The sequence below is a fragment of the Ciona intestinalis genome, unplaced genomic scaffold (assembly GCF_000224145.3).
Source record: "Ciona intestinalis unplaced genomic scaffold, KH HT000095.1, whole genome shotgun sequence".
NCBI lineage: Eukaryota > Metazoa > Chordata > Ascidiacea > Phlebobranchia > Cionidae > Ciona > Ciona intestinalis.
This window is the reverse complement of record NW_004190417.1, coordinates 3,339-16,467: the sequence shown is the minus strand read 5'-3', so window position 1 is coordinate 16,467 and position 13,129 is coordinate 3,339. Positions and strand designations below refer to the sequence as shown.

At 33.7% G+C, this 13,129-nt stretch overlaps 1 protein-coding gene across 1 annotated transcript in view; it reads right to left on the bottom strand.

Moving 5' to 3' along the window:
* Positions 1 to 1,864: 1,864 nt before the first annotated feature.
* The window catches only part of LOC100182908 (probable ATP-dependent RNA helicase DDX23), a 12,371-nt gene continuing 1,106 nt past the window's right edge, over positions 1,865 to 13,129 (bottom strand). The window contains exons 2-17 of the mRNA XM_026838514.1: positions 11,297 to 11,396; positions 10,887 to 10,952; positions 10,557 to 10,695; positions 9,453 to 9,571; positions 8,967 to 9,088; positions 7,998 to 8,141; positions 7,517 to 7,627; positions 7,328 to 7,445; positions 6,820 to 6,965; positions 6,282 to 6,459; positions 5,031 to 5,172; positions 3,448 to 3,545; positions 3,235 to 3,386; positions 2,955 to 3,063; positions 2,657 to 2,831; positions 1,865 to 2,458 (exon numbers count right to left, since the gene is read on the bottom strand). Of these exons, the coding sequence (XP_026694315.1) occupies positions 2,235 to 2,458; positions 2,657 to 2,831; positions 2,955 to 3,063; positions 3,235 to 3,386; positions 3,448 to 3,545; positions 5,031 to 5,172; positions 6,282 to 6,459; positions 6,820 to 6,965; positions 7,328 to 7,445; positions 7,517 to 7,627; positions 7,998 to 8,141; positions 8,967 to 9,088; positions 9,453 to 9,571; positions 10,557 to 10,695; positions 10,887 to 10,952; positions 11,297 to 11,396 (2,143 nt within the window). The 3' untranslated portion in view covers positions 1,865 to 2,234. The remainder of the gene's footprint in view (positions 2,459 to 2,656; positions 2,832 to 2,954; positions 3,064 to 3,234; positions 3,387 to 3,447; positions 3,546 to 5,030; positions 5,173 to 6,281; positions 6,460 to 6,819; positions 6,966 to 7,327; positions 7,446 to 7,516; positions 7,628 to 7,997; positions 8,142 to 8,966; positions 9,089 to 9,452; positions 9,572 to 10,556; positions 10,696 to 10,886; positions 10,953 to 11,296; positions 11,397 to 13,129) is intronic.

Genomic DNA, 13,129 nt, shown 5'->3' with positions numbered 1-13,129 from the left:
CGAAAATTGCCAGCGGGGCAAAAATAAAACGTGACGTCACGAAAAATGTGACGTCACGAAAAATGTGACGTCACGGATAATGTGACATCACGGATAATATGACGTTTTGGAAAATATAACGTCACGAAAAACGTGACGTCAGCAAAATATGAGGTCAGCGTTTTGGAAAATATAACGTCACGAAAAACGTGACGTCACAAAATATGAGGTCAGCAAAATGTGACGTCACAGATTATACGTCACCAAAATTATGACGTCACGAAAAATGTGACGTCGGCAAAATTGTGACGTCACAGAAAATGTGACGTCACCAAAAATGTGACGTCAGCAAAATTGTGACGTCACGAAAAATGTGACGTCAGCAAAATTGTGACGTCATTAAATTTGTGACGTCACGAAAAGGATGACGTCACGAAAAATGTGACGTCAACAAAATTGTTACGTCATCAAATTTGTGACGTCACGAAAAGTATGACGTCACGAAAAATGTGACGTCATCAAAAATGTGACGTCACAGAAAATTATGACGTCACGAAAAGTGTGACGTCACCAAAAATGTGACGTCATCAAAAATGTGACGTCACGAAAAATATGACGTCACGAAAAATATGACGTCACGAAAAATGTGACGTCATCGAAAAATGTGACGTCACGGAAATGTGACGTCATAAAATTGTTACGTCATCAAATTTGTGACGTCACGAAAAGTATGACGTCACGAAAAATGTGACGTCATCAAAAATGTGACGTCACAGAAAATTATGACGTCACGAAAAGTGTGACGTCACCAAAAATGTGACGTCATCAAAAATGTGACGTCACGAAAAACATGACGTCACGAAAAGTGTGACGTCACGGAAAATGTCGACGAAAAATGTGTAGTCACTGGTCATACGTCATAAACCCTTTTTGCATGGTAAAAAGTTAATGCGAATAGCGATTCGAATTAGCTTGTCATATGATAACCCGCTTACCGCGTTATTTTGCATGGTCATTGGTTTATGCGCGTATCAACATTGAGTGAGCTTATTTTAGCGCAATATTGTTAAATCTAGTTTATAAAACAGGTTTTGATGCTTTATGGGGCTATTACCAGCTAAAAACTGTAAAAATATAACCCGAAAATGATTAGGCTCTTAAAAGTGAAACTGCAGTAGATGACACGCCTATGACGTTATGCGTGTTAACTTTGTTTTTTGCGAGTAAATATGCGAGTATTTACGCGCATAAAAGTGACCATGCAAAAAGGGTAATAGTGTCTTGAAGAATATTTGAATGTTAAAAAAACTTTTTATATAGAAATTAAAAGATATATCTTAAATTCTGTGAAACAAACAAAACGCGTCGCATTCAAGAATTGTTATTTTAGTTGGAACCCGTTTTCTATATTCCTGATAAAATGTAAGTTTCGCTAAATTTGCGCATGCGCGGGAACCGATGGAAACCAGATTTCTGCGACATTGGTAGGCTACCGCTGGGGTCTAGAATCTATTCTACATAGCACCAAAGCATATATACTAATAGTATATATACTTTGATAGTACAGTGCCCAAATTTTGGTTAATGACACCAGTAGAAGTTACCTTAAACGGTCGCTATAATATCTATAATCTTCTTGGTCATGCGATCACATGGTAATAGCCACCCTTAACTAACCTCTTTTATTGTTCCGGCGCCATGGCTCATAGGTTTAGGCGCTTGCATCTTAACTAAAGGATACCCGGTTTGATGCTTGACGACGAAATTAATACTGATCGGTGTATGTGTCCTTGGGCAAGACACATAACAGACATTTCTCAACTTCTCGATCTCTAATGGGTTGTCCAAACTATAAGCAATATTAAAGGGAAAATCATACACAAAGTTGGAAAGTGTGGTAGTTTATGAGTGACACGAGGGTTGGAGATGTAGTTGGTTGGACTGTGTTGTAGTTGGAATCCGAATGGAGCGGTACTTCACAAGGACCTCACCCACAAAGAATCATAGTAAAAAACTCTAAACGTTATGGTTTATCAGCCATTGCATATGCCATATGTGATAATTCACAACTAAACGACCATGCTATAACTACTGTTGTTGCCGGTTTCGTAAGTTAGATTCGTTATGTATCTTAAACAATTAAATTTCACAATTCCAATAATATACATTTCAATTTTACTAAATGGCCACAATGGCAGGCATTTTAAACACTACATAAAAGCAGAAGTTTGAGGATGATTTTCAGATCTGGTTTGCTAGGCAAAAATTGTTTCTTCTCTCCGTTTTTTTGTAAGAATTGTTCCTGGCTTATGTTGAGCTTCTGGATGTCGATCAAGCTCAGGTGGGCACGAAGAAACCGGGCTTTCAATTAATGCTTGGCGTAAATCATAGAAAACAGCTGAATCACTTTGAGTAAGGAATGTTACTGCAGTTCCAGTCTTTCCTGCTCTTCCCGTTCGCCCAATCCGATGAGTATAGTCTGTACGAGGATTATAATTTTCAATTTAGATTATGAGTATTCCTAGGCGTTGTACTTGTATTATACAGTGTTTTACAGGAAACTTAACTGCAGCATGACTACTACTATATAGCCTTAGATTAAACTTCTGTAAACTACTTCGAGTTAACAAGGTTTTTATATTCAACTGCATATGAAAAACGTGATAACAAAAAGCACCTTCAATGTTCTTTGCCATGTCAAAATTTATGATAAGTGTGACATCTTGAATATCAATTCCTCGCCCGGCAACATCAGTTGCCACCAATATGTCTTTGCTTCCATTTTTTAATCCGCTTAGAGCTAATTCTCTGTGTTCTTGACCTTTTCCTCCATGCAGAGTGGTTGAGTTGTACTGTAAGTGTAAATCAATATAAACTTATTGTTTCAAAAATATAGAAATAATAAATATATCAAAATTTGATACTATAAAATTGTATCGCCCTCATCATACTAGAAGAGAGAAATTAACACTTACCCCCATTTTTTCCAAGGACTTGGCTAACACATCGCACCCCTTTTTCTGATTGACAAAAACTATCACCGGAGGTGTAATACCTTTTTCCAGTAAACCAAGTAGCTTCTTGCTGAAGAAAAATACCCATATAAGGAAACTTAACATACATGTAACCCATTAGCAGAAGAGGGGTTTATGAAACAGAACACCCGTGTTATGAAGACTGTTGTTTTCTGGCCACACAAGGATAAAGCAATTACATTCATTCATACGATGAAAATCTACCAAAACACTACAATACCGTTTTTCATTTTCTTTAACAAGGTAAACAATTTGTTTGACACGTTCAATTGGTTTTCCTGCTGATCCAATATAAACAATAGCTGGGCGGCGAAGATATGAACGAGCAAGTCGTTCAACAGCTACTGGCATTGTTGCCGTAAACATCACTGTCTGCAAGGTAAAATACAATTTTTTAAAATAGATAATTATGAACAATCACAAACTTACAAACCTGTCTATACTTGTGCTTTGTGAGAAAATTTGATTTCATTATTATTTTGTCTTCCATAGACTCGTCATCCGGCTTTTGATTGGTCACAGGCATATGATCTGTTTTATTTAACAATTAATTAAATTATCTAATGACATTTTTTTGCATTTAAGATGTGGAAATTTTGCATTAAACAAAACAAAAACCAAGATCAGGGTAATAAAAATTAAAAACATGGTTAATGCCAAGCTGTACCAAATGCTGACATTGTATAAATCTTTTCCCCTTTCAGGATTCTTTTTTAAAGTTTTTGTTGTTAACTGCTAAAGGAACTTTTTTTTCCAAATGTCTTAATCAATGCTTAATTCTGGTATTTATTACTTAACCCCTCGATTGAAGTTAAATCATAATATATATTCATAAGTTTTAGAATATATTTCCAGATTTAAAACCACATAATTAGCAAGTAATTAACGATTACTTTCCTGTTTGATCAGAAGAAGCGCTAAATGCAAAATGTACTTTACACCTTAATTTAACAATTGCACTCTATAAAATATTTTACACCGAATATAGTTTCATAAACCATACTGTGCATACAATCGCCTAACTAGCGAGTAAGTAATTAAGAATTAAATATCTGTTTGTTTGAAAGTGCTAATTCCAAAATGAACTTTGTACATTAATTATTTAATGTACTTGATACATTCTTCATCATAAAACTAAAGAAATCATATTGTATAAAACTATAAAATTGCCTAATTTACAACGAATTATTGATTACACTACTCGCAAGCAAAAGTAAACTTCAATGCCTAAGTAACCTGTTAGCAATAGTAACTCAGTAATAAGTACCTTTCAAATTTGTTTACATTACAGCAAAAAAAATAAGTAAACAAAATCTCCTTCCATCTGTTATTGAAAGAATATAAATACAAAATATTTGTATCGAACTCTGTGGAGTGTCGACATTATAATCTGTTTCCACACGCCACACATAAATGGTTAGGCCCCATTTGCAGTCCTACGATCTACCGATACTGTCTAACCCAAGAAGTGAGATAAGAAATCCACACAACAATTGACGCCTGTTTCAAACTATTACAATTAAAGATCAGGATATTTGGACAGGATTAAACAAAATTGAAACATATTTCTTAGGTAAACATCATATAGCACGATGGGAAAGACGGTTTTATAATTCTTTGAATGTTTTTTGTTTACCACCAAATGGGATGAGAAAATATACTGAACAGATGTCCCACCTTGTCTCACCCTACTATATGATTAATATTATATTTTAACATTACATAACTACTGGGTGAAAGAATGCACTCAACCTATTCCTACATCACCACAAATTACGACCATAATTGTTTATTTCTGATTTGTTTTTTGAACCAAATTGACCTTGGTAGTTAGGTTTTATTAAATTTAAGCTAATTATATTACGTGCTCACTGATTAAAACTATACCCTTTTGTTTGACTATCTTTCCTAGAACTTTATAATAATATGCAATATACAATTTAAACTAATAATATGATGAACAGAATTTACAGCTAACAGATTTATCACATGCGTATGCCAATTAATAATACACACCTAATATCTTTTGCACGTCTGGTTCAAAACCCATGTCAATCATTCGATCTGCTTCATCAAGTACAACATATGTGCATTGGCTGAGTACAATATAACGATTCTCCAACACATCTATCAACCGACCTGGTGTGGCAATCACTATCTGTTGTGTGATTTTTAACTTTAATCTGTTCTCAGAAAATGTTAGTAGATACAAATGCTTCCAAATGTTTTTATTTAAGTTTTTATAATACAGCGTGCAACTTAAAAACTGTCTCAATACCAAAGGTTTTCACCAAATGACATTTGACAGATTAAAGAACTTAAAAGTTGACGATATTTTATGGATTTGCCACACGTTTTGTGTCACACGCCAATACTAAAAAAAGAAAAAAAAGTAATTTGTGATACACATCTACTTAAAGTAGACTCTTAAAAGTAACTCTTATTATAACCACTAAATAACTTTTGGGAAACTAAATTCATTTTTTAGATGGTATAGAGTTAGTCCTCACTAAGCTGAACCTGTCATTTATTTATATAATTTATGTTTATTGGACATCAATAGTGCTTTTTTGTTCTTTTGTTGAAGAAAACAACATAGAAATGATAGTATTTTATGAATTCGTGAATGAGAAAAAGGCAACTAATGGAGTCAAGATTAGCTGCATACCAAATATACAAATTCCAATTTCTTTTTTTAAATTTAAAATTTGGGTATTAAAGGGGCATACCAACGAAAAATGAAAACTTGTATATGGATAGATATGCGCAAATATGACTTAAAGGTATCATCAAATTTTCCTAAAACTATACAGTATACAGTTTTTTTAAATTATCGCATGAAAAAACGGCTGGTGAAAAATAAATTCACTGTTTCCACAATACATGGGATTTCCCATAAAAAAAAAACTGAAGACTATTTATAATTTCTGAACTACTAAAGAGAAATAAAATTTTATTTTAAATTAGGTATAACAAATGCTTCTTCTTTGGAAAACATATAAAAAAAATGTAAACTTTAATATGTTAAAATTTTTCGTTTGAACCTAGCTACATAGCAAATTATGCTGATTCAGAAATTTTTCAAACCTAATGTTTAACATGAAAAACTGACATTTTTTATTAAGTTGTTTTCGTGTTTTGAAACTTTGTTGGTAGCTTTAGATTACATTTAAGCATTACTATTATAAATTTTGACTTTTTTTCTTAGTATGCCCCTTCAAATTGTTAGGCTTTGTTATAACAATATTACAACAATATGGCATTTACCTCGCAGCCCATACGTAATTTAAAACCTTGGTCTTCTCTTGAAAGACCCCCAATGACAGCAACAGTTCTAATTCCCAATTCTTTCCCAAATTTAATAGTTTCTTCCTCAATCTGCTGGGCAAGTTCTCGCGTTGGAGCAAGAATTAACGCGTAGGGACCTTTATCAGCATCTTCTAACCTGTTTTACAACTTTGATTAAATTAAGTCACAAATTGATAATCATGCATTTAAATTTTTTAACAAAACATTATCTAAAACTGTGTTTTCCAAACTACTTTTTATGAGGTTTCTCAAACTTTTTTTTAATTTCAAACACCTCTTCGACAAATAGTGCAACCAAGTTATTTTTAATTCATCACAAGTCCAACTATAATAAGAGAGATAAGGTTGATGCAATGTTACCAGGCTTTTGCATCGGTGAACAAATTTAATTTGAATAGGAGGCTTAATTTATTCCCTTCACCCTATATACAACAGACGTAAAGAGGGTATATATGTGCCCAATCGCATAGTTTATATAAAGTATTAAGTGATCGACCGTTCAATCTTGGGCAGAGATGTGATCCATGCTAGCAAGGGAATGAGGAATGCTGCAGTTTTCCCCGAACCGGTTTCAGCAACACCTATAATATCGCGATTCAGAAATCCAATTGGTATAGCTTGACGTTGAATTGGAGTGGGATCCTGTATTAAATATAGAACATTGTATATAACGCTTGTTTTTTTTAACGGCGACCTTACTTGTATCGGTTAACTGGTTAAAACTATACTGTAAACGGTTTAACAAAAAATTCACATTCTTATGCAATAAGCAATACCAATAAAAAAAATTACAAAAAACAAGGTTCTGTACAAATATATATATTATATATAAAATGTAATTTTTAATCTTAATTTTTAACAGACTCAAATTTTTTAAAAAGGCTATCAGGGTAATAATCTGAATAAAAAGGTTGGGCATTCCTGTTTGAATTAAATTTATGCTATGTTACAAAAGTTTCAGTGAAATGTATTCACTTATTTTCATGCTAGTACAACAATTGCACCTTGTATCCGATCCTATGAATGACTTCCACAATCTCTGGAGGAAGATCACCACATTCCTTCCAATTTCGGATCGGGTCAGGAATATTTCCTCCCTTAGTCGTGATGTTGTAATCTTCCCTAATTGGAAATATCAATAAAAGCTAAACATGTATATATAAGGATTTCTAAACCAGTAACATTGTTAATACCGAAAGATCCGCCAATCTCGTTCTTGCATTTCACCGAGGTCTTTTTTAGTCCAATGTCGGTCATCATAAAGACGTTTACGTTCCTTTTTTTGTAAATTCTTTTGTCGTTTCCTCAAAGGCAAAACAACTTTAATTTATTAAGAAAGTGAAATCAACTATTTAAATAAGAGGTTTGATTATAAGTTTTCGAACATTTTAAAGATTTATATTCAACCTACAACTAGAATTCATAATGGTAATTGTATCAGTAAAGTAACATAAATCCTTTACTCATCACAGAATTCCTAGATTAGAAAAACAAGAGACATAGCAAAATGTAACAAAAAAATATGAACAGGATACTGACGTGTTTAAGAAAACAAATAAAATACCTGCAGTTAAGAACCATTAGTTCAATATATTTGTAACTGACTGTGATGCAATAACTTAGATGGTATATAAAATAGTCACAATCAATGAAAAATGAAAACCAACTGATTACTTCTCCTGCTCTTTCTCCTGGTCAGTTCTTCGCTTCTCAATGATTTCATTATAAAATTCTGATTGTTGCTTTTTCTGAGACTTGACATCAATACCAGCAATAAAACCTCGTCCATATAAATGAACTTGGTGTTTTTCTTTGTATCTAAAAATTAGAATTTCGTTCAAATAATAGACTGGTGATACCATTTTAGGCGAATTCGAGTTAAATTCGTTGGGTAAAAGAAAATGAGCAAAAGAAAAAGTATGCAGTCTGTTCACATTAAAATCAAAGCAACTAGTGTTTGATGCTAGACAACAATATCATTGGCAGCCTATGTGACCTTAGGTAAGACACTTAAAAGACATTGCTTCAACCAAGTGTAACCAACGTGCTTTTTTAATAGTCAGCCATAACCAAATACTTTTAAAAAATCACCACACAGCTACATATATGGAGACTCGTATACAGACACAAGGTGCATGAAACAAGTCACCGAGGTTAAAATCACTTTCATGACTTCACCCCACCACTCCAGAATAAAATAAGCAACATCGAGTTATGCCATAAAAGTTTACAGTTTTAATATTAACAGTTTGGGGACGAGATTAGTTTTTACAAATTTTTCATTGACCGACATTGCTCTTTGGCGATACATGTGTTCAAGCACATACCAATTTTTTTTTTTTTTTTTGATTTTAGTGATAGCACCATCATGTTTTGGATGTCAGAACTTGTTCTTTCAATAATAAAAGTTTTTTGGTAAAAATGATCAAAATAAAATATTAGAAAGTTGTTTTTGAATAGATTGCCAGCCAGCTAAAAAGCTTATTTGGTTTGATAATATCAACAAAATTATTTAGATCATTCATAAGCTGATGATAAATGTGGATTTTTGACTGAAAACTTAACCTATAGTCAAATTTACTCGCTTTAATCATATAACTAGATGTGTGACCACAAATCATATAATGATAAGTTAAATCTAACATTGGATTATAATCAACCGAGGTATCATCTCCAGCATCCCAGTCAAACACGAATTTCCGATCATTTAAACGTCGAACTCTTTTTCTTTTCTTTACAACTCCAAGATAACGATCTTTTATTGCCTAAATTCAAAAAAGATTTTTGTTAAACTAATTAAAATAAATCAATATCAACAAAGTTTAACACATCCTGTTAAACTAATTAAAAAACCTTTTGTAAATGACAGTCTTAACAAAGTAAACATTTTATATACGAATATTATTGCTTAAGAATATATTTTTTATTCCTCAGAGACATTCGTTGAGAAAACTGTGGATTTCTTATTTATTGCTTGTACAAAAACTGTATACATAGTGGGACCAGACTTCACCAGGTGGAGCAAAACTGCTTTAGGAAGTTTGTATATTATGAAATTGAAACCGCATCCAAAGGGTTAAAGAACAATATGTCATGAGAATAATAAAAGAATTAAAATACTTTATTTACCTCCAATTCTTTTTCAGAATCTTTATCCATTCTTCTAAACTCTTCCGATGGGTTTCCCCCAGTTACTCGTTTCTTTCTCCTTTCTTCTCTCTCCCTCCGTTCTCGATCTCTGGGATCCTCTGTGATTAATATTCAAAATGAGGCCTATTCAACTTAAAACTTTATGGCCCAATAAATTATTATGTTTGCTACACCTCAAAAGGTTTTTAGCGACAGTGGACAGGAGTTTAAAAATATTGTGTTACACTACATGTGTCACAACTTCAACAACTGTGGTGACAACGGCAGCATATTCCTGGTCTTTATTAGAACCCAAAGAGCATAACATCACTTTGTTGAACATGGTAACTAAAATAAAATCTGGGCAAAAATGCAGTTGGGAAACTGATTATGTTCAATATAATTTTCAATCTTAATTTTGATGGTTGTTCGAATATAAAAATAGCATGTGTACACCGATTTAGTTTTAGTCACCAAGAACTTGTATTTGGCTGTAATATTAATTACACACCACCACCAGCCCCTCACTGACAAACAACCTGTGTTTGGGGAAAGTAGTGCAAGTATATATTGCAACACAGCCACAGGTGTTCCCGAAAATGATCACAAGTTCACTTATATGTAGTAAAAACTTTCACACTTGACTTTGTTTGAAAGAGGAAGAAATTTTGTATCATTATAACATTTGAAAGAGACAGCATTTAAAATGTTCAGGAAACTTGGGTTAAAAACCGTGATGTGTTTTTTTTAGCTAGCACAAACAACTGTGTTGCTGAGAGCAATATGTGACAGTCGGTCAAAAACATATAACAATATAAAGTAACTGAGCGGCGTTAGCTATTCGACAACGGTAAATTGCCACATTCAAGATGCGAAATTGTTGATATTTGTGGCACGGTGCCTGTGTTCTATGATAAAGTATTTTCCCGCATTACTTCATGTCGTTTACACCGACCTCTAGTTACCACAAGTCCCGATAACATCATACATGATTCTGGCACAAATGGCTAAATATTTGATTTCGGCCATAGCTACAGGCTACAACAAACCCAAGCTTTTATGACTTTGGCACATCCCATGAATAATATACTTTTATACACTCACCAAGCTGCTTCTTTCCTTCGTTAAAAATCTCTCGCTGTTTCTGTCTTAATTCTTCCATCTCCTTTTTTTGTTGTTCAACTAGTTCGTGTCTTCGAGCCAATGCAGCAGCAGCTCGCTCTGCTTTAGTTAAAAATTTTGGCTGAAACACAAAAAAATGTCCATAACAGCTCTGCAGCAAGATAAAATTGAGATAATGACAATTTAATTTCACGAACTGCATCACCAATCGTCTTTCCATCATATATCTTCATTATCGGTTTCATTTAAAACATTCAACACAAATCAATATATAAACAAATACGGAAACAAAAAATAAAATGTATATATTACTTTTGCTGCAGCAGCTTCCTCAGTTTTCTTTTTAAGCAGCATTTCCTCTAGACTTAGTGGTACAACCTAAGTAATAAATTTGATTAAAGAAGAGAAAGATTCCCGCAGATAAATTATGCTGCCTGTCATGTGAAACGTTCGGTAAACCGTCGCATAGACGTTCCCATGGTTTATTCTAGGGTGTAAATAATCCTGTACGTCACTTGCTGCAAAAGCGCTGCAGACATATCAGCACGAATCTTATCGAGACTATTGTCGAACGTATAAAATGGTGTCATACATCCGTTGTGTTAATCATCGACCCCATTGTCACGGTCTATAAGGTAATTACCGCTCCTTTTCTTTATTGAAGAAAACGTTGGCCAGAAGATATAGAACTCATTTTGTTACCATAATTAATGTTTGAACACCTTTTTATTGGGAGCTTCTTTTTCATCTTCCACCTCTTCCTCTTGTTTAACTTCAATTTTCACCTTGGTGTTTGTTTCAGGGGAACGTGACTTATGAACTCTGGTAAAATGATTTTCTATTAAATATAGAAAAGAAATACGCATCACCTTTTGACATATACACCATGCAGAATTTATAAAACGTTTAGTTCCATGAATACTTCATGTATGTTCCTATCTCAATATCACATAATGCATCACCTTAGCGAATTTGCATATGTTATGTCCCAATACAAATAGTGATATATTACACATGTTACGACACGACGACACGTTATAATCTTGTTTTCAAAGTGTTTTATGCCAGTTAAAGCCTTTAAATCAGCCCCAACTCTTACGGTCGGTAATTTAAATGAAACAGCTGACGTTAATTAAAAATAATCCGTAATGCGCAGCAGGGCTTCATGGTTGTGTTATCAAAGGCTAACCAATTGCCATTGGAAAACGGAAATTTTCCTTATGCGTTTGTTATAAAAATATACACGCTTAGGCGATCACAGGCCACGATCAGCACCACACGAGAAATCTTTGGCTTAAAGCCAAAAACGCTATTCCAAATATATACATAGATGTATATACATTGCCATCATATGAATGAATGTAACTTACTCTACTCCATGTGGCCCGAAAACAACAGTCATTATAACACAGCTGTATGTCCCATACTCCACATGCCAGCTGACCGGTTACCCTAGATGTAACTTCGATGGGTGTTTTTTTATGTTTTTACATATGGGTGACATCTTAGACTTAGACAACCTATTAGTGACCACTAAGTAAGAGGGGCACCAGGCAAGCACACATGGGCGCCGTTTTTATATGGTGCAGACGAGGCCGGCCTACTCTGGATATTATGCAGACGGTGCAGCACCTGCTGCGTATAACTGCATTTTATTAATAAAATCCGTTTAAAATTAAAAAGATCTAGTCGTTTTAAGCCCGCAAATAGCTAAAGAACTATATATTCAAACGTACTGAGTTATTACGCCCTTGATTGGCGTAACAACGATCATTTTCCGTAATGTTTTTTCTCAACCACGCGTCCACGCATAATGCTTTGTTTCGACATAGTAGCGATTCAAACGTTGATTATTTGCGTCATATTATTATTTGATGCGTCGATTATTATTGACGTCATAATACGCGTTCATTATCAGCAATTCAGGAGAAAGCAAACTGAATAGTCTACATTTACGGTGGAGACCGTTTATTAAAACTTTAACGAAAAGTGAACATACGTTAGTTTTATACTTAAAACAGCTTGCTATGAGTATATGGCTAGCGCCTTTGCAAATACGGTTATACATCGACTGTATCAAAATAAAACAAATAACACATACATTGGTCTGTATTAAACACATTAAAGCTTTAACTTAACGGTTTAATCTTTTTGCGTGGCGGATGTCCTTGGATTCAATTAAGTACTTTAACAGCCATTTGCAGACATAGGTGCTTGGTACATATTTTTTAACAATCTTTAGCTGCTCGTAAATTAATACGTCATCGAAAGTAACTATTGACAGGCAAAGCCTATGTTGCAAATCGCTTAAAAACGATCTACAAACAGTTTTAATGACTTAAAAACCCCACAAACATTAGATCTGTACAATAATAAGACCTATGTAATAATCAACAGCTAGGGATGCACATTACAGAATTTCGAATCCATGAGATTTGAATCCTTTTGTATTCGAATCTTATTACGGGATTCGGTATTCTGTTTAATGACGTCATTACACGTCATCTCATACACTATATTAACAATTTTTGAAACTTATTAATTTTGAATAAAAA